The sequence below is a fragment of the Magnolia sinica genome, chromosome 11 (assembly GCF_029962835.1).
Source record: "Magnolia sinica isolate HGM2019 chromosome 11, MsV1, whole genome shotgun sequence".
Taxonomy (NCBI): Eukaryota; Viridiplantae; Streptophyta; class Magnoliopsida; order Magnoliales; family Magnoliaceae; genus Magnolia; species Magnolia sinica.
In genome coordinates, this window is record NC_080583.1 from 81,576,464 (window position 1) to 81,602,416 (window position 25,953).

Below are 25,953 nucleotides of genomic sequence, written 5' to 3' on the forward strand. Positions count from 1 at the left end.
TTATATGTATTTAATATTCTCATCACGTTAACACTCATACACCCAAGTACTGTTTCCACTTCATTTAATAATCCTCCATCCATAACATTTTCATTCACAAAATAAATTGTCAAAACCAATGTAATTCCACCCATTTGGGACTTCATTCAACTAAAATAATCAATCATCATCTAACAAAGTTATAATTATAAATATTTTCAAATTTAATCAAACCAGTAGTAGTTAGAATAAATGAAAACTAAAACTCCTAAAATAAATCTCAAAATCAATTCAACTGTCTAATGCAATAAGCTCATCTTCCGTCAAATATGGTTATTGGTCTTGAGTTTCATCCACCAATCCGGCTTCATTTTTTAGTACCTAATTAGATTGTCTGGCATCATCCGTCTTTGTATGTTTATTAATTCATAACGTTAACTGGCCAGGCTAATGAGTAAACTCAACATGGTTCATACGTAGTGATAATTCCTAAATATTACATATTTATCATCTCGATTACATTAGCTTTCCTTGCAATTAAGTATTAATTCAATATAATTATATATGTTTTATACATGCAAGGTGATTTCGAAGCCCAAAAAATGTACCCTTCAAACATCCATCGCAGGTATGCATGGACAATCTGTACCGGTCAGACATCTACCTAAGTAGGCATAGGTAGTCATACATCTACTCCACAAATAGGCTTCCACTATCGTGGACATCTGGTAACGAGTCCACCAGGTGTAACCATTTAAGGAGATCCCCCGAAAACTCAAGGACAATGTGTGCATGCATTCAACTATAGATGCATATGTAATATATGCTCAATGTCTATCAATCGAAATATAAAGCCAACAAATGCATCTCTATCTCTAAGAGGAAAACCACATATTCATAATATGGATATTTGATATGTTTGCATAATCACATTTATCAAAGACACTTCAATACATATATAACAAAGATCATGTTAGCACATCAATACGATCATTCCATCAGTTACGACAATCTTATCAATAATTATCATTATAGCAATCACAACATCTATCTTAACTGTGCAGGTATGAAACACGTTGGAATCCACTCACCTATTTACGGTAAGGTCAAATCCTTCGAATAATCGAATGCTTTAGAAACTATGCTTCAAATTCATATTAAAATAATTTAGCATACCATAATTCAATTTTATTATTCCAACAAGTGGGGCAAACGAAGATGACCCACCATGATTCCTTAATGGTCTCATCATTTCATAAATTCTATTTGAAAGTCGAAACAGGGGTCGATCGATGTCCTTGATAGATCGACCACTAATCGATGAATTTCAGATTTAGTAATTTATGTCTCTAGATACTTTTGGTCACCTTCAATCAATCAAAGCCTGCTTGTTGATCGATTGAGCTTGGTTAGATTTAATTCAATTTGCACGCTAGGCGATTTTGGTCATTCTCGATCGGTGTCCTCGATCGGTCGAGACCACCCAAGGAGATCCTCGATCAATTAAACCTGAACTTTAATCAATCAAAACATGTTACGAATTTATGTTTTTCATCACTAGATAAAAATCACCACTTTGATTGATCGAACCCTTCGATCGATCATTCAATGTCGGACATGTTCTATCTGTTACATGATTCGCTTTTTAAAAATTTTAGGGTTTCTACTCTATTTCTCATGCTTTTATAAACCCGATCAATCCAAGGGTTTGATCCAATATTAGCTACTGATTTCCTATCAATGGAAACTAGGAAAATAACGGGTTATTTGGATCCATAATATCTGGTTTCCGAAGTCGAAGTGATTTTGAAACATTATTTATTTCATCAATTGCTACGAGGAATCCATTCGTCGAATCAATCTAGGATTTGAGGCTCTACACGATTTGGCCTTAAGATCCATAGGTTCGAGTTTTCCTAAACCGAGATTACTGAAATTCACACCGCCGATCTATCAAAATACAGAATCTCGCTTAAAATTTAATACTTATATTCAAAACTTCTCCATAGATCAAAACAACAGGCATAGTGTCCATCCACCTTGTTCGTTGGTTAGACATAGGGTTTCTGAACAAGGAAAATAGAAAATTAAAAGAGATATTGATGAAAACTTACTGGCATGAGCTTCTCGTTCATAGGGTTTCTCTCCCTCCTATGGTTGTTCCTGTTGGTTTAATGGTGTGGGGAATTGATTTACTGACTTAACCCTCCACTAAAAGTGACTTTACTTACTGGGGTAGGTTCTTAGTTTTATTAATAAAGAAAATTTTAAAGTATTAATTTGTTTTAGTCAAGGTTTCAAGTGCATCAGGAAAATCAGGGTCGTTGCATGAGAAGAGGTGCCCACCGTTGATTTTCCGTGGGGTATCGAATCTAGTGATCATATCCTTCATCGGATCTGGAATAAAGGTTAATTAGGGAAAAAAAAAAAAATAATTTTTACGGAAAAAAGGTCTTTGGTTTCCCTTATTTCTTCGCATCCTACTCCACACATCCCAAGAATGTCAACAGCGCTCATTTACCTTCTTTTTTTTTTTTTCTTTTTTTCTTTTTAAAATTTTAATCCTATTTTCTCGCCTACATTCTCTCTTCTTCTTCTTCTTCTTCTTCTCTTTTTTTTTGTTTTCTTGCCCAAAGTCTTAAACCATTTGCAATAGGGATAAGTGTTGCTTATTTCCTTTGTTGCTACTCGGGGCTTAAACCTTGTGAAGTAAGGCTATGTGTCTTTTATTTTATTTTTGCCTACCTATGATCTCAAATCTGGTGAAGGCTAGATGTAACATTGCTAAATTCCTAAAAATCCTAAAATCACATAAAGTAAAGACTGTACATAATGTGGGTGTAAAAGGGTGCCTAACCTCTTCTTTTTCTGTCACAAAAGACCTTACTCAAAATCTAAAGTAGTAAACCAAACTGCAGGAGTCACTCAAGTTGGGTAATCTTGCAGTTTGCCAACCCTAAAACAATTATACAATTTCTGCCAACCATAAATTTTGAACATCATTTGGCTAGTGGCGACTCCAAATTATACACTTATTATCTTTAAGTTAATACAACACCCCCATCATGAAAATACAAAACAAAGCAAATGAAGTGGGCATGCACTCCTCCATTATGTTCATAGGCATATAAATATTGTCATGACCTAAAAGGTTTTAAGAGTGGCTTTTCAATCCAAAGATATCTATCGACGATCCAACGTCTTTGGCATAGATGGAGAGACTTTAAATCTAAATCTTCCTTAGTCCAACGACTCGAGTGTAGATAAAGGGAATTATACTATTAAAGGCAAAAAATAAAAGTCTTCATTGCAATCCAACACTTGGCATATAGATAGAAGGAAATTATACAATTATTATTCTAGATCGGTCCAACGTAGGAATGTAGACGGATGAGATTACACTTTTTCCTAATCTAAGTCGATCTAACGTAATAGCATAGATAGATGAGATTACACTACTTCCTAGTCTAAGACTGGCCCAATGTAGCAGCATTAACGGGTATTTCTATGCTAAGGTAAGATAAAAGATAAAATTAATTAGCAAGATTGTGATGTAGATCATTTGATTTAGATATGTGTTTTGTTGGTGAGAGTTCGAAGCTCTTCGATCTTCTTCTTATTTATAGAACTTTGATAATGGTTGTAAGGAGAGATCTTTGTAGCCACAATACAGGTTTGTTGATGTGGAAACAACTATTTGGGTTTGAAGACATTTGTGACCTATCAAATAACACCACGTATGCTAGTCATTTACCATGGGTTAGTCATTAGTTGTGCATATGTCTTGCTCTGCTTGTTTGGATGAGAGTTTCTCTTGAGTTGCCACATGTGTTGCTAGCTATCTATATCTTTGCATGAATGTAAATAGTGCATCATGATGTTTGCCAATCCCATAACAATTAAGGAAGCAAGTGAAGGAAGTGAGGATGAATGTTACCAGGCCTTCACAAAAAAAAAAGAAAAAAAAAAGAGTTTGTTATATAACTTGCAATGATAGATTGGTGGATACTAATTGGGTGGTTAAAAAAATGTCTAATAGATCAGCAAACAAATGTCCACGAATCAATAGTTAAGATTGTTGAACCAATCGGATTTTTAGAAGGTAACTTTTCGGACGCGGATCAGGTGGTGTTGCCGATACCACCCCCAATGGTGGTGTGTCAATGTGTTGGGCATATTGTATATTTATGCCATTCATTTAATTTTCCAACCTCATTTTAGCTCATGAACCAAAAATGAAGCAGTTTAAAGCTTAAGTGGACCACACCACACGAAATAGTAGTGATTGAATGCTCACCATTAAAGACTTCTTGGGGAATAGAAAGTTGTAACGCCCTAAAAGCCAACACTTGAGTACAAAGACGCGGATTCCAAATTTGAGAGTGTTAACCAAATAATAATCAGGTGCATTACCACCAACTCTGATAAGGCCTCGGCTTTCACTGCTTGAGAGCGATATTCTCATGATAGAAACAAGTGTCACGGTATGAAATGCCATATGTGAGTGTGATTCTCAACACTTCTACCAATCAAATTTAATATTTGCATAAATTGGAGTAGCTTCATACAAACAGCAGGTATCAATGATAAATAAAGATAACTAAACCATACAATACATGACAAATATCCTGCAGAAATCCAAAATGTATCCACGGAACCATACAAACCATAAATAATCCAATGCATGATATATATATATATATATATATATATATATATATATATATATATATATATATATATATATATGAGAAAAGAAAACGTCTGAAATTCTATCGGCTCGAGTGCACTTGTGTGGCTTATAGCTTAGGTTTAGTGCACACGTATGTGTAATTGGTAACGCTCTTTGTTTCATTTTTACGGTGGTTGGTTCTCCCGGTTCAATCTCGTTTCTCAAAATAAGAGCATTTTCTCTTCATTAATTAAGGGGCCGGGTTTGGAGGCAAGTTACCGTAAACACGAAGGCTGTTGGCAAAACTTGAGGAATTTTCGAGTAAAAAAATAATATTATGGGCGATACCATGCGTACTGCGCAGAAAAAGCAGAGGTTCTCACTTATTCTTGCATCCTTACAACGTACACTACAAACGTTTATTTGATAAGCTTAATCTAAACAGGTACGTGTGGGGCCATTGTGATGTTTCAATGACACGCAAGCCGTCCTTCATTTCCCCACTAGTGTTTTTCATGGTGTCAAAAACACAGGCGGATTTTACATTCAAAAATTCAGGTGGGACACAACACGTGAGTTTAGAACTTTTAGGCGTGATTTTACGCCCCAAGGAGAGTATGAGGGGCCACACATGATGGACGGTTTTGAATATCATACATTATACAGTGGGCCCCACACATCAATTTGCAGATTAAGCTTATCCGAGAGAAGTTTGTATTGGATCTACCCTCTTGAATTATCATGTGACACTCTCTCAATAGAGTAATTTCAATCAGAAGCTGCAAGACATCAACTACAAATAGAGGAAAGTAGAGGAATTGCATCGTCCCCTGCCACCGGGATGGCCGAAAAACCTGAGGCGATCACACACGAAGCCGTAAGAGATCCAACTGATAAGGAGTGGCTTATTTCCATATTTGACGTAGATGGCCAGCAACCCGATCGGGAAGCCGGGTCCAAACATCGGATACAGAAGGCGCCGACCAAATTTCGCGAGTATGAAAAGGACAAGAAGTACTTCGATCCTCGGGTGGTGTCATTGGGACCTTACCACCACGGTAAGGATCTTCTCAAGCCAATGGAGAAGTACAAGATCACGGCAGCTAAACAATTCTTCGACCGATTCACAAACGTAACTGGAGGGATGGGAGGGATCTACAAAAAGTTCAAGGAATTGACAGGGAAGTTGAAAGAGTTGTACGATGCCGAAGTGGTGGCCAATAAGAGCGACGATGTTTTCGCACGCATGATGTTCTTGGATGGTTGCTTCGTTTTACATTTCATCAAATGATGATTCATAAGGGAGGAATAATCATGTCAGAGATAAGCAATGACCTCATTCCTCTCATTGTTCGAGACATGTTCTTGCTCGAAAACCATCTTCCATTGTTAGTCCTTGATGCTTTGATGAGCTTGAGATTCGATTCTAATAAGAAATTAAAAGGAAAGATTGTGAAATTCATCGAATGGGAAGTCCTACTTCCCATGGGATTATCGTTCTTTATCCCTCACTGGTGGTTTACTGGAAGAAGAGATGATGACCCGCTTCACCTCCTCGACGCTTTCCAGACCATGTTGCTGGGCTCTCATCCCTCAAATCCGAACAAAAAATACAGGTACAGACTACATAACTTCGGCTCCGTTATGGAACTCAAGGAAGTTGGGATTATGTTCGAGAAGAGCGACAGTGGATATTTGACAGAAATCCGTTTTAAGGAATACTTCTTCTTCCCATGGCTGTTGCTTCCATCAATCGTCATCAACGATGTCACCATATCTCAGCTGCTGAACTTGACTTCCTTCAAGATGTGCTCCGATATTCATTCAGGCTATGGTGTTACATCCAACATTTGCTCTCTGGATTCTCTCATCAATCATGGTGTAGATGTGAAGGAGCTTCAATCTAAGGGCATACTCCACCACGCTCTCGACAAGGTGGCATGTCTATTCAACAAGTGGCCGATCGAGATGGTGAACAAACACAACGTGTACGGTCGTGTCAAGATACACATGCATTTGCTTCCACAATCGTCATAGAGTGAAGGTATCCATAGCCAAATGGTTGGACACCTATTTCAAGAGCCCATGGACCGCCATCTCCTTCGTTTCTGCATTTCTCCTTCTCTTCTTCACATTCATTCAGATGGACTTTACCGTCTTCCCTCCAAGTTAAGGATCTGTTTCACCTGTGACCATCTGGATATTCTACTTATTTAGTTAGGATTTCCAAAACTTTTGATTATGGAAAAGGGTAATGATTGCTATGTGGCTCATGGTTCAAATTATCATGTATTGTATTAATACTTGTGACCTATGATACAAGATACGATAGATATTGGTATAAATTGACCATTGATATTATATTCTCTCAAGGAGAAATGCTCCCTTGCACACGTGTCATAAGCACATAATCTGAACGGTCCATGTGAAACTATATAAGCTCAATTTTCAGCCTGTTCCAACTAAAATTCGGGCTTGTGAGGTTTCAAAGGGTGTCGCACATCACGTGGACCGTTAAAATTCTATACCCATGACACGTGTACAAAAGTGCACAGGGTGCGCACGGGTGCTCAGGTGAGCATTCCTACTGAGTATATATATGTGAAATGGTACTATCAGGTCGATCTCATGGTAAGTTCCCATGAGATCAAGCTGTGTGGGCCCCACCGTTGTTTGTTAAGTCTTTGTGAAGGTTTTGTTTCCTTGTGTAGTTTTTGTTTCTTTCATGATAGGCCCCTATTTTAAATCCTGGGGTGCCCGAATGTACAGGAGCTTAGGACAGAAATGGTTTTATTTATTTATTTATTTTTATTTTTAAAAAGCTGTGTGGGCCCCACCGTGATGTTTGTTGTAAATCTACCCCATCAGTCAGTCAATAGCACCATTTCATAGTGGGCACGGGCTTAAAAATCAAGTCAATCCACGACTTGGGTGGGCCACATCATATACAGCAGTTGAGAGGGGGTTACCCTCCCATTATAACATTCGTAATCATTTATTGGGCCCATCGAGATGTGTTTCACAAATCCAGCCCATCCATTGTGTGTGTCCCACTTGGATGAGGGGCCAGACCAGGTTTCAGCCGCATCCAAAGCTCACGTAGGCGCCACAAAGTGTTTTTATATGTTTTAGGCATGTCTTCACATGGTTTTAGATGGTATGGCCCATCTGAGTTCCGTATATGGCTGATTTTTGGGATTTCCCATAACCTAAAGGGGATCCATCCAGTGGACGGTGTTGATGTTTGACACACATTACAGTGGGGCCTACACTATGTGTGTGTGTGTGTGTGTGTGTGGGAAAAGGTTATGTGGTCGAGCTCATGGGAACTTCCCATAAGGTCGAGCCGTGTGGGCCCCACCGTGATGCGTGTCGACCCTCTACCCCATTAGTCAGATGCACCATTCCATGGTAGGTCTCAGGCTTAAAAATCAAGTCAATTAATGACTTTTGTGGGCCACACCACATACAAAAGTTGAGAGGGGTTACCCTCCCATTAAAACATTTATAATCATTTGTTGGGCCCACCGAGATGTGGTTCACAAATCCAACCCATCCATTATGTGTGTCCCACTTGGATGAGAGGTCAGACCAAGTTTCAGATGCATCTAAATTTTAGATGGGCCCCACCAAATGATTTTATATATTTTAGGCATGTCTTCATATGATTTTAGATGGTATGGCCCACTTGAGTTCTGTGTATGGATGATTTTTGGGATATCCAATAATTTAAAGGAGACACATCAAATGCATGGTGTTGATGTTTGATACACATCATAGTGGGGCCCACAAAGCTCGACCTCATAGGAAATTCCTATATATATATATATATATATATAAGGTTCTCTGCGGTGTCTAGTTGTGTGGGCCCCACCATGATGCATGTCATCAACACCGTCAGTCAGATGCACCATTCCATGGTGGGCCTCGGGCTTAAAATTTAAGTCAATCCGTGACTTGTGTGGGCCACACCACATACAAAAGTTGAGAGGGGTTACCCTTCCATTAAAACATATTCATAATCATTTGTTAGGCCCACCGAGATGTGGTTTACAAATCCACCCATCCATTATGTGCATGTGTCCCACATGGATGAGGGGTCGACCAAGTTTTAGATGCATCCAAATTTCAAGTGGGCCCCACCAAGTGCTTTTAATATGTTTCAAGCATGTCTTCACATGATTTTAGATGGTATGGCCAACCCGAGTTCCGTATATGGTTAATTTTTGGGATATCTCATAATTTAAAGGGGACCCATTAAATGCACGGTGTTGATATTCGACATACATCACACACATCATGGTGGGGCCCACACACTCTTTTTTTTCCCAAAAATAGGAATTCTATTGATAATTGGCCTTACAGGAAAAGAACCATTCGCACCCCTAAAGCCAAAGTAGGGGCACCTATCATAAAGAAGCTAATCACAACCGCCAAAAGAAAGAGACTAAGAAACTAAAAACCTATACATGTCGAATTCCCCTCTCTAACCGTGCCCAAACCTACCTTATCTAGGAACATGAGACCTCGAACTTGGGAGGAAGAAAGTCCACGATCAAAACCCGCCCAATCGCCCTTTCGCCCTCCTTGGCCATGCCATCGGCCGACCCATTCCCTTCCTGTGAATAAGCGAAACCCCAAAAGAAATCTTCTGCTCCAAGCTCTTGATTCTCTAGAACCAAGGTCTCCATTGCCAATAAATACTAAACTTGCTAGAGAGGAGGTTTGCTACAAACTTGGAATCTATTTTAACTTCGATCTTTGGTGAGCCCTCTTCCTAGGCAAAGGATCAAACCGTCATAGATCGCCCGGAGTTCTCGCTCTATTATTAGACCCCACCCCTTAGGCAGAGTAGAAGGTGAAAATGAGGCTCCCATCATCCCTTCTGCAGACTCCACCCTCCTAAAAGCCTAGATTCCCCTGCCGACCCATCAACATTTAGCTTTACCCAACCTTTCCAGACTTGACCCATTTGACGATCGGGTCTGGATTGTAGTTCCAAACCCAATCCATAAGTATATGGCGGGAAGTTTTGGATTGTCTGGGAGGCCCACCATTTGATCCGAGTAATGGACCTTTGAACGTCCATCGGGTGAATGTCATGCCTGGCCTCGTTCCTAGCTCGCCATAACTCCTGAGGATGAGAATGGGGATAATTTTCCTGGTTTCGGGAGGCGGCGTAACCCGGCTACCGCTGTGCCACCGCCTCAATCTAGACTCAACCATTTGAAATGGGAGAAAAGCATTGCCACAGCTACCGAAAAATGGACCCAAATCTCTCTAGATCTGCCGTCTAGGAAGAGGTCTTGAATCGATTCTTATTCTTTGCCTAGTTTCTTTGTTGGCGACGCAGAAGAGCACATGGAAGCAATCGAATCCCTTTAGATTGCACTCTTTCATCAATCGAAGTGGCTACCTGCAGACCTCCACAAGAGCAGGGACATTTTGGGCGGAATTAAGCTATGCCGGATCCATGAGAACCACCACCTAGCCAGGGCCAGGGACGGATTTCTACAAAACTTCCGAGGCCAATTTAGTTGTGAAAGAACCGGATGGATCATACGGCGTAACCTTTCTAATCTAAACTCAAGGTGGCAAAACCTACTTGGAAAATATAGTTAATGATCTCTTGCGGCAGAACGAAAACACCGAGGAAGGAGGGAGAGGGCCGAATTACCAAGAAAATCACTTACCTTTAGGCTGCTGCAAGGACGACGGAATAGGATCGGTTGCGAGGAGCCGTAGGGGCCCCCGCCCGACTCAGCTTAATCGACCATAGGTTGAGATCGCTGTTCCCACCGCCACCGAACGACGCTAGCAATCTTGGGCGGCGAGCTTCGATCTCCTTCCGTAAAGGAGATGCTTGAAGCTCGGATAATCCCATACTTGGGTCTCATGAGCGCTCCCCATAAATTATCTTCCTTCCCGAATTTCACCGTCCAAGCCATCTTAAGCCACATGGCCATCATAACTTCTTTCAACTTTCTTACACCTGCACCTCCTTCCTCAGTAGGCTTGCAAACTTCACTCCACCTCAAAAAGTGAAATTTCTATCTTCCAACCCTAGCCACAGGAAGCCTCTTTTCAGCCTCTCTAACTTATTCAACATGGAATTAACACACCTGAAGAGGGACAAGAAGTATAATGGGAGATTCAAAAGAGCTAACTTAGTGAGAATCATGCGACTACCGAGAAATAAATAACAAATTCAAAAGAGCTAACTTCTCGCCCTTTGAGGATAGGGGCCCCAAGATAAGTCAGGGGGGAAGGAAGCTTGATGAAAGCCGGTTAAGGAGGAGATTTGCCTAGCCTTGCCTAGTGTGGCTCTCTTCGGGAGAATGAAACAACTCTTAGATGGATTGACTTTCTGCCCAGATCCCTACTCGTAGGAAAGAATGAAAGAGAGAAACGTGCGAATAGAGGAGACCCTGCCATTGAGAAAAACAATTATGTCATCAGCAAAAAGGAGGTGGGAGATCATCGGGCTATTCCGAGGGGTCATGTACGGTAGGCAAGATCTTGCCTGGAAGAGATGGTCAAGACTCCGACTAAGAACCTCCGTTGCGATTATGAAGATGGCCAAGGAGAGCGGGTCGCTTTGATGAAGACCTCTGGAAGACTGGAAGAAACCAAATGCTTTTCCATTGATGATGACGGAGAACCAGCACCCTTCCAACGTTGACGAGCTAAGCTAATTCAAGCTAGACTGAAGCCGAAGCGGGCCGGGACCTTCACAATAGAATTCCATTCCATCCTGTCATATGCTTTCTCCATGTCTAGTTTCATAATGAAGTTCCCACCACGGGATTTACGATTTATGTCTGAAGCCATCTCCGATGCGATGGAGATACTCTCGGCAAGGGACCTATTCTTAACAAACGCACTTTGTTCCTCTGAAATGATAGCCGACAGAATGTGGGAAAGCCTGGAAGCTAGAATTTTGGATAGGATTTTCTGAATGCAATTGCACAGGCTAATGAGCCTATAATCAGCAAAAGTGGTGGCATTAGACTTCTTAGGAATGAGAAAATCAAGGAGCACCAAAAAGCTCTAGGAACCTAGCCCCCCGTGAAGAAATCGCAAGCCGTTGCATGGATGCCATCCTATATAATGTCCCAACAGATAATATAGAAACCTCCAGAGAAACCTACAACGACACTCAGGTAGTGTTTATATAGCCTAGGGTGGCTGCCCGTTATGGTTCAGGGTCATAACTCGATATGAACGTTATTTGGTTGTTGGTGAGAAACTAGCCATTATTGGCATTATCTGACCGTTGTGCATGTGAGATTATTGGTGCTGCATGCTGGCCATTTAGACTCAGTGGCTAAACGTTTTATGACCATTTACGACCATTTTATGACCGTTGTGCATGTTGGATTAATGTTGCATGAGGAGTTACACCTCACTCCAATGACTAGAGAGGGTTACTCTCCATTAAAACATTCATAATCATTTTTGGGCCCACCAAGATGTGGTTCACAAATCAAGCCCATCTATTATGTGTGTCCCGCTTGAATGAGAGGTCAGACCAAGTTTCAGCCGCACTCAAACTTCAGTTGGGCCTCACCAAGTGTTTTTATATATTTTAGGCATGTCTTCGCATGATTTTAGATGTTATGGCCCACCTGAGTTTCATATCTAGCTGATTTTGGCATATCCCATAATTTAAAGGGGACCCATCAAATGAACGGTGTTGATGTTTGACGCACATCATGGTGGGGCCCACGCAGCTCAACCTCATCGGAAGTTCCAATGAGGTCGAGCGCATAGTACCTTTTCCCATATATACACGCGCGCGCGCGCACACACAGAGTATGGGCCACCTGTGTTTTGGAATACTGTGATTTTTGGGGTAATGGTAAAAGTTTTAAACAACGACAGATTTTATAGGAAACCGAAGAAACACGGCGTGGATTAGATACTAAAATAGCTAGAAACATTATTGAAGTGACGTCACCAAGTTCCGTGGGCCCCACCATGATGTATGTTTTATATCCACACCTTCCATCCATCTGGCGAGATCATTTTAGGGCAATATGCAAAGAATGAGTTAAATCCAAAGCTCCAGTGGACCTAACATAGAAAATAGTGGGGATAGTGAGGCCTACCATTGAAAACTTCTAAAGGCCACGAAAGTTTTAGATCAAGCTGATATTTGTGTTTTCTCTTATTTCATGTCTTTTTTAACTTTTGAACAGGTTGGATTTCAAATAAACATTATGGTGGGCCTTGGGATAGTTTCAATGGTGGGAATCACTCTCCCCACTGTTTTCTGTGGTGGGTCCACTACAGATTTTTATCTGCCTCATTCTTTGACTCATGCCCTAAAATGATATTTCAAAATGGATGGACGGTGTGGATACAACACATACATCATAGTGGGGCTCACGAAACTTGGTGACGTAGCTTCAGTGGCCAACTTACTACTCACTCAACTGTGCGCACATATACTTTCAGATTCAAGGGGAAGCGGATTAGCTGGTGTACCTCACCCTGCATTGACATTAGCAAGTTTTTTTGGTCTAATCATGAGGTATGTGTTATATATATCCAAACCGTCCATCCATTTGGTGAGCTCGTTTTAAGGCTTTCGACGAAAAATAAGATAGATATAACTATCCATTGGACCACACTGCAAAAAGCAGTGTGAGATTGAACGTCTACCATTAAAACCCTTTTTGGGGTCACGAAAGTTTTGGATTAGCAAGAAAAAAAAAATCCTCTTCATTCAGGTCATTTCAACCTTATGAACAGATTGGATAGAAAATAAACGTTATGGTAAGCCCTACAAATTTTTCAACAGTGAAAATCATTATCTCCGTTGCTATTTGTGGTGTGGTCCAGATGATCTTTGAATATGATTCATTTTTTGAATAATGCTCTAAAATGATCTCTAAAAATAGATGAACCGTGTAGATATAATAAATACATCAGTGTGCGCCATGTAACTTTGATCTCCTTTAAACCGTTCGTACAACTCGGAGCTGGAGGAGCGTCAGTGCTCGTCTCGCACGACACGTACCTACGGCAGCTATATGGCTGGTGTGAGGTACACTAGCCAATCCCAATCCGCTTCCATTAGAACACGGATTGCGTCCTACCACCTCCCGCATGGTAATTTGTCTAGGCAAGGCTATGTGGGGCCCAACGTGATGTAATTGTTTTATATCCATGCCGTTCAACGATTTTCTCAAATCATTTTAACATATGAACAAAAAATGAGGCAAGTCCAAGGCTTAAGTGGACCACAAGATGGGGATTGAACGTCCACCATTAAAAACTTCTTACGAGCTAGAGAAGTTTGGGATCAAGCTGATATTTGTGTTTTCACTTCATCCACGTCTACATGACCTTATGAATAGGTTGGATGGTAAAAATTCAATAACAACTTATTTTTCCCTACATAGCCATTACAGTGCGCCCTAGGAGTTTGTAACGGTAGAAATTCAATAACAACTGTTTTCCCACGGTGTGGTCCATCTAAGATTCATATATAACTTATTTTTGATGTAAATCTCTTAAATTATATTTCAAAATGGATGGACGGCATGGATAGAAAATATATACGAGAGAGAGAGCCAGCTTCACTGGTTTTGTTTCTCCACTCACCTATAAAATCTCACCTTTCTCCCTATAAAATCTCACCGTTCCTTTGAAACTTTCGTCATCCGATTGCTAGCATAGTGCCAGCTCTCGACCGTATGAAAGGTAATATACGGTCGAGCGTATAGTACCTTTTCCTACACACACACACACACACACACACACACACACACACACACACACACACACACAAAAACAAGCCCTAATACCCTCTCTCACACATCGCCGACTCTCTCTCTCCTCTCCCTCTCCTCTCGCTCTCCCTCTCCTTCCCTCGACCATCAATACCGTGAATTTGATGCGTCCCCTTTAAATTATGGGATATCCCAAAAATCAGCCGTATACGAAACTCGGGTGGGCCATACCATCTAAAATCATGTGAAGACACCGTTAAAACCTATAAAAGCACTTGGTGGGGCTCATCCAAGTGGGACACACAAATGGATGGGTTGGATTTACAAACCACATCTCGGTGGGCCCAAAAAATGATTATGAATGTTTTAATGGTGCACGGCCCCTCCCCACTTCTGTATGTCGTGTGGCATGCAAAAGTCAGGATTGACTTGATTTTTGACACCTAGGCCCACGATAAAATGGTGCAACTGACTTATGGGGAAAGGCATTACGATGGGGCCCATACAGCTCGACCTCATGAGAAGGACTCGTGAGGCCGAGTGCATAGCACCTTTTCTATATATATATATATATATATATATATATATATATATATAGAACTGAGAGTATCTACTCAGTCACGGGTGAAAACTTTGGAAGCGGATTGCGTCATACGTCTTTTATCCGCGTGGTCCATCCATTTTGCCGGTTCTCGTTTTGTGTACGAGCCTAAAAATGAGCTATATCCGAAGCTCAAGTGGATCAAACAGTGGAGATTGAATGCCCACGGTTGAGACCTTTCTAGGGCCGACCGTGATATTTCTTTGCCATCCAACCCGTTCATAAGGCCACATATAGTTGGGCAATGGGAAACAAACATATCCGCTAAATCAAAACTTTCGCAGCTGCCAATAAGTTTTTTAATGGTGGGTGTTCAATCTCCACTGTGTGGTCAGCTCGATCCTTGGATCTGCCTCATTTTCTGGCTCGTATCCCTAAAATGATCTAAAGAAATGGATAGATGGCTTGGATAAAGCAGATACATCACCGTGGGCCTCAAAAGGCCCTTGCCTTGAAAGCCTCTGGGCAGCCAATCCGATTGGAAGGTGGATTAGGTGCGACCCGAGAACAATCAATGGTGTAGATGGTGTGGCCCTTACCTGGAGTCAGACGTGATGAGGTCAATCAATGTCTTCCTTGGGGAATAACTACTTTAAATCCACGAAGCTGCTTTCTTGACTCTTCACATAGCTTCCTTGAATCCACTAAGGATTAAAAAAAAAAAAAAATTCTAATAAATTTGTAATAAATAGATTGATGATTAAAAAAAAAATGAAATTACAATCTTTTAAAAAATGAGCTCAAACCGATAGAGTTTTAGACTCAAACCTCCTAAAAATTCAACTCAAACTAGCCCGAGTTGTTGACTGCACCGAGCCAAGCTGGCCAGTCAGGAGCCGAATTTGAGCTGAGGTAAGCTGCTGGCCAAACTGAGTCAAGCTTGGCATAGCATGGTGTCTACCCCTTTTGGACACATGCTTGAAATGAGTAGGCTGAGTAGATTTTATATATATATACCAACCCCAATCTCTTCAATCTCTTTTCTGGTATTGTTTTATGTGGGCCCACTGATCACTGGGGCCCACCTGAAGTGTGCATGAAAACCACACCGTATCTTCACTTCTCTACCCCATTTTCCATGAGGCAGATTCAAATCTCAGGTGGAGCACACCACGTGGGACCCATCTGATGTGGTGTACACACTATCAACAGTATAAATCATGGATGGCTGCGCCTCATGTCCAATCTAGTGCAGCACTCTAAATAAATAAACAGATGGGTACTGCGCTAGACAAGAAAACAGCATTTTTGGCTCCATCCAGAAAACAAGCCATCCATCAGGTGGGCCCCACATGTGGAGTAGCCACGCCTCAATCCCTCCCGCCAAAAAATCCTAAGCATCAATGTAAATGAAAAGTTACCAACACTGACGCAATTCATGCTGTTAGTATCACCCAATGCAAGAGATAATTTAGGCATCTCCCATCCAGCATCAAGGCCCATCATTCAAACACTTAGTGAGCACAAACGGAATGAGAGTGGATTAGGTCCGGCCCCAGCCTCACCCGGAAACGGATTGGCCCACCATTCTATTGTTTTCTGTGCTCTGGTCCATTTAAAGCTTTGGATGGGCCTCATTTTTGGGCTCATGCCCTAAAATGAGCCGCAAAAGTGGATGGACATAGAGATAAAATACATACATCATGGTGGGGCCATAGAGCACCGACCACTAGCTAGATTAGAACTTTTAGTTATGATTTTACATGGCGTACCCCACTCCAAGGAGAATATGAGGGGGCACACATATGATGGACGGATTGGATTATCATAAAAATATCAGGTGGGCCTGACAATTTAATGTACAGATTAAGGGGCCGTTCAGCACCATGGATTTTTGGGGAATTTGTTTGGCACCATAAACTAATTGGGGTTTCAAATACAGGGGTTTCAAATCCCCTCAAAGTCACCAAGAAAGCTTGGATTACATCTAAAATTCTTTTAAGAGTTGCATGTGTAACATGTGTATCATTGGACTATTAATCTATTGACACATGGCCCACTAATGATATACCAAAATAATTGGATTATCAATTGCATCACTATAATTTCTTTTCATGGGCCATCATATCAATGGGTTTGGATCAAATAACCTCGCGGAATTGTGGGCTTTTTTCGATGACATGGTCATGAAATATATCCTACCGCTGCAAAATGCATAGATTTGGCCCACACAATATGTAGCCATAACAAGACCTCAGATACATTTTGGTACAAGACCAAGATCTCAGTTGTCCGAACTCCGATCGAGGCTTATTATGTACCATGCAAAAGCTACTTAGAGATACTTTTTGAGGTTGTAATTACAAAAACGTCAAGTCGAGAATTGTTCGGCCCACATGGCATCTATATAACATCCAACGTATCCAACCTATTCATGCCACCATGGTAATCACGTGAACCAAAAATCTGGCCGATAAATAATCAGATGGGCTGCTGTCTTTGAGTGGTGTATATTATTTTTATGTTTTGGCCCACCTTATGATTGGATCCGCCATATTTTACGTTTGTCATACGATTATGGTTTGCCCAACCTTATAATTGGATCAGAGGTATTATTTGTTATTCTGATAATCATGATAGGATGCCTATGTTGGATGGGTTAGATGTCAGATATATATAGAACGTGTGCTACATGATTAGGGGTGTAAATGGGTTGGGCCAAATTCAAGCCTGAGCGTATGGCTAAAAAGATCCAAACTAGTCTCGATCAAAACAATATTAAAATGATCATGTTCTCATTTGTTCTTCTTCTTATCACCTTCGTTGAGCTGTTCTTTTAGAAAAACTTTTACAAAATGTTCAGAGAAGGAATAGATGTCCCTTTGCCTGTTACAAATGAGCAGAGAGAGAGAGAGTTTGGAGAGAGGGGGGATATGGGGTGGATCGGTAATATGCGACGGAGGTCTTTATATGTTATTTTTATTACAAAACTGTCATATAAACACTAATGGGTCAGGCTGGGCTGATGGGCCATTATACATGGCTGAATTTTATGCCCAGCCTTTGGCCCTGATACTCCGCTTCAATTCTAGCCCACAAACCAGGCCTGATCATCTGACGGGCCAGCCTAGCCCAATGGCAGCCCGACCCATAATTCTCATTTCTCGGCATTTTGAAAATAAACTAAGGGAGGGCATTTACCTATTTTCACTCCTCGAAAACAACCACCCTATAATTTTTGTTATTGTGAGTAGAGTTGGGCAGGGAACGGCTCTTCTTGGCCGACTCGTTTCAACCAAAATTCAAGCAAGGACAATCCAAATACCCCATCAGCTGGCTAACCATGTACATGCACAAGACGTGAAATCCAAATCGTCCATCTTGTAGGTCCAAACTGTCCAACTGGGTGTGAAATACATCCTTTAAAGGTGGCCTATCTGATGGACGGTTTAAGATTCGGTGCACATCTAGGGCACCTGTAGCACAAATGAAAATAAATTGTATGTATGCAAGCGTGAATATGGATGTTATAAGATGTCATGAAATGCATGTCAAGTGGGGTGATCGTCCCCTTGCAATTGGGTCGGATATCCGTCAACCCGAATCTATACTCGTCAAACTTCTACTGTAGGTAGGTATGGCCAATTTATACATCTACTCTGTTAGTAGGCTTCCACTAATGTGGTCATCTGGCAATAAATCTATCAAGAGAATCATCCAAGGAGATCCTCCAGGAACCCAGGCACAAGGTGTGCATGCAGTCATCTTGAGCGCTATAAGAATCAGTACAAGAATACTATAGATGCACGTAATGTATGCTCAATGTTTATGCATTTTCTGTGTGTAGTCAACATATACATCTCTCTCTAAGAGGAAAACCACATATTCATAATATGGATATTTGATATGTTTGCATAATCACATTTATCAAAGACACTTCAATACATATATAACAAAGATCATGTTAGCACATCAATACGATCATTCCATCAGTTACGACAATCTTATCAATAATTATCATTATAGCAATCACAACATCTATCTTAACTGTGCAGGTATGAAACACGTTGGAATCCACTCACCTATTTACGGTAAGGTCAAATCCTTCGAATAATCGAATGCTTTAGAAACTATGCTTCAAATTCATATTAAAATAATTTAGCATACCATAATTCAATTATATTATTCCAACAAGTGGGGTTCACCCCTATCTTTAGTGATTTTTATATTTAGTTACGAGTCAAAGCAGGGAACTGTGGATCGAGGTTGTCGATCAATTGAGCCAGCTCGAGAGCTCGATGATATTCTAATTTAGCTCCTAAAGTTTGTGGACACTTTTGACCATTCTCAATCGATCAAACCCTACTTGTCGATCGATCGAACTTGGTCAAATTAAATCAATTTGCTCGCTAGATTACTTTGGTCATCTTCGATCGAATGAGTTCAATCGATTGGGTTTGCTCGATGATACTCTTGATTGATTGAACCTTGGGTTCTTTTGGTGTTAAAAACTGGTGGAGTTGCCAATTCAGAGGATTGTGTCATGCTAATCTCGGCAGTTGGTAAAAAAGATAGAAATGAGGGATTAGGCACACCAGGTGTTTGTGACATTGTCCCTTTTGGTGGAAATGCCATTACTGGGGATATTGGCCAGTCAGGTGATATGGATGAAACAGGGGTTGGGCCTCTGGCCTGTCTGCGACCTTCTACTCAGACTCTTCTGATAGAACCAGCTATGGCTTCTCCTACATTGGCGACAACAAATATATCTCCAAGAAGTCAGGAGTGCTATCGGGTTACTGTTTCTCATGGGGAAACGGAGATGTTGTGTGGAATGCAGCCTTATATTCAGCGCCACAACAGAGCATTGTGCTTGCGGTCAGTCATTTGGATATGATATAGCCCGAGGTTTCAGCTGTAAGAAATGTTGAATCTGAAGCACCAGGGATTTCTTCAATGTATACCAATATCGGTGTCCAAATTCAGGTTCAGCCTCCGAGGGTTCTACAGGCTAGTGGTAAGGAGAATCTTCCTCCTGAGTGCTGGAACGTTTATTCTCGAAAGCGCACTGCGGTGGGTGTTAGGAGTGAAAGCAGAGCCGTGTCAAGATGTGGGGGACATTCATACCTAACATCTGAAATGGAAGGAAGGTTTAATCAGAAGGAGAGAGCTGCTCTTGAAGTGGATCTCTCAGCTTATTTCTCTCCTGACATCAGACCTCTTACTGCATTGTTTGGGAACTGAGAAGAAGGATTTGTCAGTCCTCATGCCAATCAGTGTTGGGGACAGGAGCAGGAACAGGAGAAGGATTTTGGGGCAAGGTTTTGACTGGGAGTTCAGACACCAGGCGTTAGAGGAACAAGGAAGGTAGGAGGGACAGATATTTCTTGATGTCGAAAATTCTGTCAAGAAGTCTCGAAGGCATAGAATTCTCTACACTAAAGGAAACTGGAGTTCAAGGTTGCGTAGGCTAAAGAGACGGGCCGTAAATACAGGATGTGTGACAGATGGATAAGATCATTGTGTGGAACGTTCATGGCATTGGTAATCAAAGATCACTTAAGATTGCTAAATGGATTATTAGTAAATATGATCCTCGGATTGTCGCCATTCTTGAACCTATGCTTGGAGATGCGAAAAGAGTGCAAACAAGATTAGCTTTGGGTTTTCATTCTTTCCTTTCGAATTATGAGGAGGGAGGCAAGATCTGGCTTTTTTTATAAATCATTTGCTTCTGTTTCCGTGCTATTTAAATTTGATCAATGTCTATCAATTGTGGCTTCATTTCAGACTTCCGCTGCTCCGTTATATATTACGTTTGTCTATGCTAGGTGTGCTTGGGTGTTGAGGAGAAGTATCTGGGCGAACCTGGCTTCCCTTTCATCTTCAACACATGGCCCATGGGCGGTATGTGGGGTTTTAATGCAGTTGTGGACGATTTTGAAAGGAGGAGTCGCAGGCCTGCTGATCGTGCTTCCGCAGCGGAATTTGCTGATGCTATTAATAGTGCAGGTCTTCTGGATGCAGGTTTTTCTGAAAATAGGTTGACTTGGAGTAACAACCAGGAGGGTAATTCTCGTGTGTGGGCGCGGCTAGACCGGGTCCTTATTGATGTCAGGTGGTCCATGGCCTTCCCGCAATTCTAGCTTTCTCACTTGCCTTGAATTTAGTCGGACCATGCTCCACTTTTACTCACTTTCCCAGAGCAACTAATCAGCGATCCAAAGCCTTTCCGCTTTCATCGTATGCGGACAAAACATGCCGACTTCATCAGGGTGGTAAGCGCAGCGTGGAAGAAGGTCAAATTAACCCATCCAATTTACAACATCATATCCAAACTGAAGCAGGTGAAAGTTGCTTTAAAAGTGTGGAACAAGGTTGAGTTTGGGAATATTTTTTAGCAGATTAAGACAGTGGAGCATACAGTGGTTGATTTGGAGACTCAGATGCAGGATTTCTCTGGTCCGTTCGATCAGCTTTTCAGTTTGCAATAGGAGCTCAATTCTAACTTAGCCAGACTTTCCTCCTTGGAGCTTATGTAGGAATTTTTCTAGAAGCAGAAATCGAGGGTCGATTGGTTAGCGGAGGGAGATCAAAATACAAGGTTTTTTCATGCCATTGCGATGGAAAAACTGAGGCGTGCAACTATCCGTCAGGTGGCACTGGAGGGTGGGCAAATTGCAGATAATCAGGCTGATATAAAAGTTGCAGCAGTGGCACATTTTCAGAAGATTTTCTCAGCTGAGCCGTGCCACATTGACCTAAACCTTTTTCAATGCATTCCTCCTAAGGTTACGCAGGAGCAAAATGAGATGCTAATGGCTACCCCTTCCCTATTAGAAATTCAAGCTGCAGTTTAGTCCATTTCGAGTGATAGTGCGACGGGGCCAGATGGTTTCACAGCGAGCTTTTTCCAATCTTGCTCGGAGGTTGTTGTGTAGGATATTCAGAGGGCTGTCTCTTTCTTTTTCCAAGGAGGAAAGCTTCCAAGGTTAGTTACGTCCTCGATTATCTGTCTAATCCCTAAATCTTCTTCCCCTAAGCAGTTTTCGGATTATCGACCTATTAGCTTGTGCAACATTCTGTATAAAATCATCTCAAAGGTTGTTGCAACAAGGCTAAGTCAGATTCTTCCGTCCATTATTTCAGCAGAGCAGGGGGCCTTTGTGCAAGGTAGGTCGATTGCTGAGCATATTGCCTTAGCACAAGAAGTGTTCAGGGAGTTAAACAGGTCAGTTCAGGGGGGGGGGGGGGGGGAGGGGGGGGAGACATTGTTCTCAAGTTAGATATGGATAAAGCGTACGACAGGGTTAGTTGGGATTTTCTGATCCAGGTTTTATCTCGCTTTGGGTTTAGCAACGCTTGAATTGAGATGGTCGAAAAGTGTTGGGCTAACAGTTGGTTTTCGGTTCTTATAAATGGTGAAATGGCATAAATCCTCAAGGGGGCTGAGGCAAGGTGACCCCATCTCTCCATGTCTATTCATTATCTCAGCTGAGGTGCTTAGTAGGGGGATTAAAAGCTTGGTATCTCCTCCCAATAGTCTTCCGTTTGCGCTCGGTTGAGGGTGCCCGCTCATTTCTCATTTGTTATATGCAGACGACACTTTACTTTTCATGAACGGGAGTAAACGTTCTCTCTGTCAGCTCAAGTTATTTCTGGATGCTTACTAAGCTTCATTAGGCCAAAGGATAAATCAGCAAAAATGTGCCTTTTATTGCTCCAATAAGTTGTCGCGTCCTTGGCTCAGATCAATTGAAGGAATTCTCGGTTTTAGGAAATCGCATTCCGCTCTCAAGTACCTGGGGGTTCCTATAATGGAAGGGAGGATCAAAGCAAGTGAGTTTAAGCCTTTGGTGGATAAAGTTATGGGGCGTATCAATGGGTGGAAGGCTCGCATCTTATCTCAAGCGGGGCGTGTGGTCCTCATTAAGAACGCCCATTCTTCTATTCCGGTTCATTCTATGGCGGCGATCCATATTCATGCTCAGGTGCTTCAGTCAATTGAAAAGCACATGTCCAATTTCTTTTGGGGCTGGTCTGAGGGGAATTTAAAGTGCCATTAGAAGTCTTGGAAGTTGCTGTCTACGCCCAAAGAAGAGGGAGGCATTGGTTTCAGAAAACTTTCTAACACTATGACGGCGCTCCGTCTGAAAATGGCTTGGTCGATTAAATTTTGGAAGGAGGAGAATGTCTGGACAGTGTTCATGACGGCGAAGTATCTTTGTGATGTGTCCGTAGTTGGGCCCAAAACGGCAAGTCGGCTGTCTTCTCCCCTGTGGAAACGGATTAGGGACCTCATTCCTTCTGTTGATGCACATATTCAATGGCAAGTTGGTGCAAGGAATTGTAGCTTCTGGACGACGAATTGGACGGGTCTGGGACCGCTCCATCTGCTGGCTGAAGCAGAAGTGCCTACTGGCTTGGAGGATACAAAATTTTGTCAGGTGATTGGCCTGTTAAGTCCCTTTTCCCCCTCGACAATGCTTCTTCTTCTTCCTCATTCCGTCATTGATCACGTTTTTCAGGCAGGTTTTTGTACCTCTGACGTCGCTGATTTGCCTTTTTGGCCGTTATCTCCATCGGGGGAATTTTCTATAAAATCGGCCTGGTCATTTTCCAGGGAGTCAAATCCTCATCGTAGTTGGGCTCGATGGGTATGACATTCGAAACTTCCCCCCAAAATCTCTCTCCTCGTATGGAAGGTGATTCACAAAGCAGTTCCGGTGGACAGTGCAGTGCAATCCCGGGGAGTTCAGCTCATGTCGAAGTGTGTTTGCTGCGACAGCCATTCCTATGATACCGAATCTCCGCTTCACCTCTTCGTAAATAGCAAGGTGGCGTAGAATGTTTGGCTGACAATTAATAGTTGGATTGGTATTAACGTCATGCCATCAATTTCGATCGAAGTGCGGTTAACTCAATGGTGGGCAGCAGTTAATGCCATGCATCGAAAGTCAGTTAATTTCATGTTGCTCCCTTGCTTGATAATCTGGGAAATGTGGAAGGATCGAAATGCGGCTGTTTTTGAGGGCCGATCGGTGTCCCCTAATAGGGTGGTTGCCAAAATCAGATGGTGGGATGCCTTGCTAAACGTGACTCCCTCGCGGTGGACTCATAATCTAGCCTCGTCAAGTGTTAATTCTGGTGGCAAACCAGAGGTAGTAAGATGGAAAAGGCCAATGCTGGGTTGGGTCAAAATTAACGTTGACGGTTCCGCCAGGGGAAATCCTGGGATTTCTGGTGGAGGTGGAATATGTAGAGGGGAGAGGGGCGAGTTCATTTTTGCCTTTGCAGATGGTTATGGTTTTTGGGACGAACACGATTGCCAAGTTGCGAGCGGTGCATGATGGCCTTCTCAACGAAATTCAGAGGGGCTTTGAGCAGATCATTATGGAGTCAGATTCGAGGCTGGTAGTTGACCTCATCAATGGGTTAGCGCGGCCAGGTTGGAAATGGAAGGCTTGACTGTTTAGAATCACTCAGTTGAGGCGGCGGGGTACAGTTATTGTGGTGCACGTCCAAAGGGAAGGGAACTATCCAGCAGATTCATTGGCTCATTTGGGCAGTGCTACTCAGTCTCATGTTTCTTTCAAGAATCATTTGGATCTTTCGCGACAGGTTCGAGGTAACATTTTTCTTGACAAAGTGGGTTTGGGTGCGATCAAAATGGCGTCATCCGCTTAGCCTTTTTGTATTTATTTCGCCTGATTTCGGGTTGGGGCTCCTATTTTTTGAGTTGGAGTTCCTCTTTTGTATAGGTTTTTTTGAGCTGATGGGTTGACATGATAGGTGTGGTCCATTTTCCTTTTGTTTGGACCCTCCCGAATCCTGTACATGTTTCAATTGAATGAAATTCAGGTAGCAATGTTTTTTTTTTCTTTAAAAAAAAAAAAAATAAATAAAATACCTTGGGTTGTCCTTCAAAAAAAAAAAGGGCTAGCAATTCAACTCTCTCTCGGAGGCTCCTCTTTTGCAGGGTTTCTCTCTCTCTCGATTTCTCTTAAGTTTAGTGTTTTCTGCAAAAATTTCATGCAAATCTTCCCTTTAAATAGAAGAAGAGCCCCGATTCTAGAAGATTTCACAAGAATTTGTGGGTTTTGTCAAAAACAAAAATTCTTGTGGTGTTGGGAGTTGATCCCCTAACCTATCCCTCTACCGAGAGTGCTCCTCATAACCGGGCTAAGTGCTTGGTTTTATTAATAAAGGAAAAATCAAATTATTAATTTGTTTAGTCTAATTTTCACATAGGTCTCAAAAATCAAAATTGTTACAATAGGCTTTCGGAGTAGTTAACAATTGTAAGCAACATCTATATAAGCGGAAAGAGAGTTTCGTGGAGTTTGAGGTGTGCGGGGTGTATGTGCGATTGCCCAACTAAGATCCTAACTAGGCTGAAACTTTGCTTGATGTAGGAAATAACTACAAAAGAAGACGTTAAAAAACAAGAATAAGTTTGGAATCGATCACATTTGACGATTATTTCTATAGGAAAAGATTATCCGATCTCTCCCTTTCTTTTCATGTCTAAAGTTAATTTGAATCCCACTCTAAACATTTCAAGAATGTCGATGTCACGCACTCTCTCTTTTATTTATTTTTGTGGTGGATCAACTTTCTTATTAACTGTTTTTACTTTATTTACCTACCTAGGGTCTTAAACCTATACAGAAGGCTAGGTGCAACCTATTTCCTTTTACCTACCCGAGATCTTAAACCCTGTAAAAATAAGGCATGCTTAATTTTTTGCCTACTTGGGATCTTAAATCAGATAGAGTAAATCTAGACGTGACATTAATGGAAGTTTTATTAAATTTAAACCAACATGTAAAATCTTGTAAAGTAGATACCACACGTGATGTGGGCAAAAATGGTGCCTAGCCCCTTACTTTTCGTCACATAGATCGGGAGTTATACGGTCATAGATCAATCACAAGAGTCTTAAGTACATATTCATGCTCCAACCTTACATATTTCACAGTTTCTAGCCAATCATAGATTCTATTTGGCTTGAAATTCGA

General features: G+C 41.6%; 1 protein-coding gene across 1 annotated transcript; it reads left to right on the forward strand.

The window, feature by feature from the left end:
• Positions 1-5,395: 5,395 nt before the first annotated feature.
• Positions 5,396-6,688, forward strand: LOC131218207 (uncharacterized). The gene is made up of 2 exons (XM_058212888.1): positions 5,396-5,933; positions 5,975-6,688. Exons 1-2 carry the CDS (start codon positions 5,493-5,495, stop codon positions 6,686-6,688), a joined length of 1,155 nt encoding a protein of 384 aa, XP_058068871.1. The 5' UTR covers positions 5,396-5,492.
• The last annotated feature ends 19,265 nt before the right edge of the window (positions 6,689-25,953 follow it).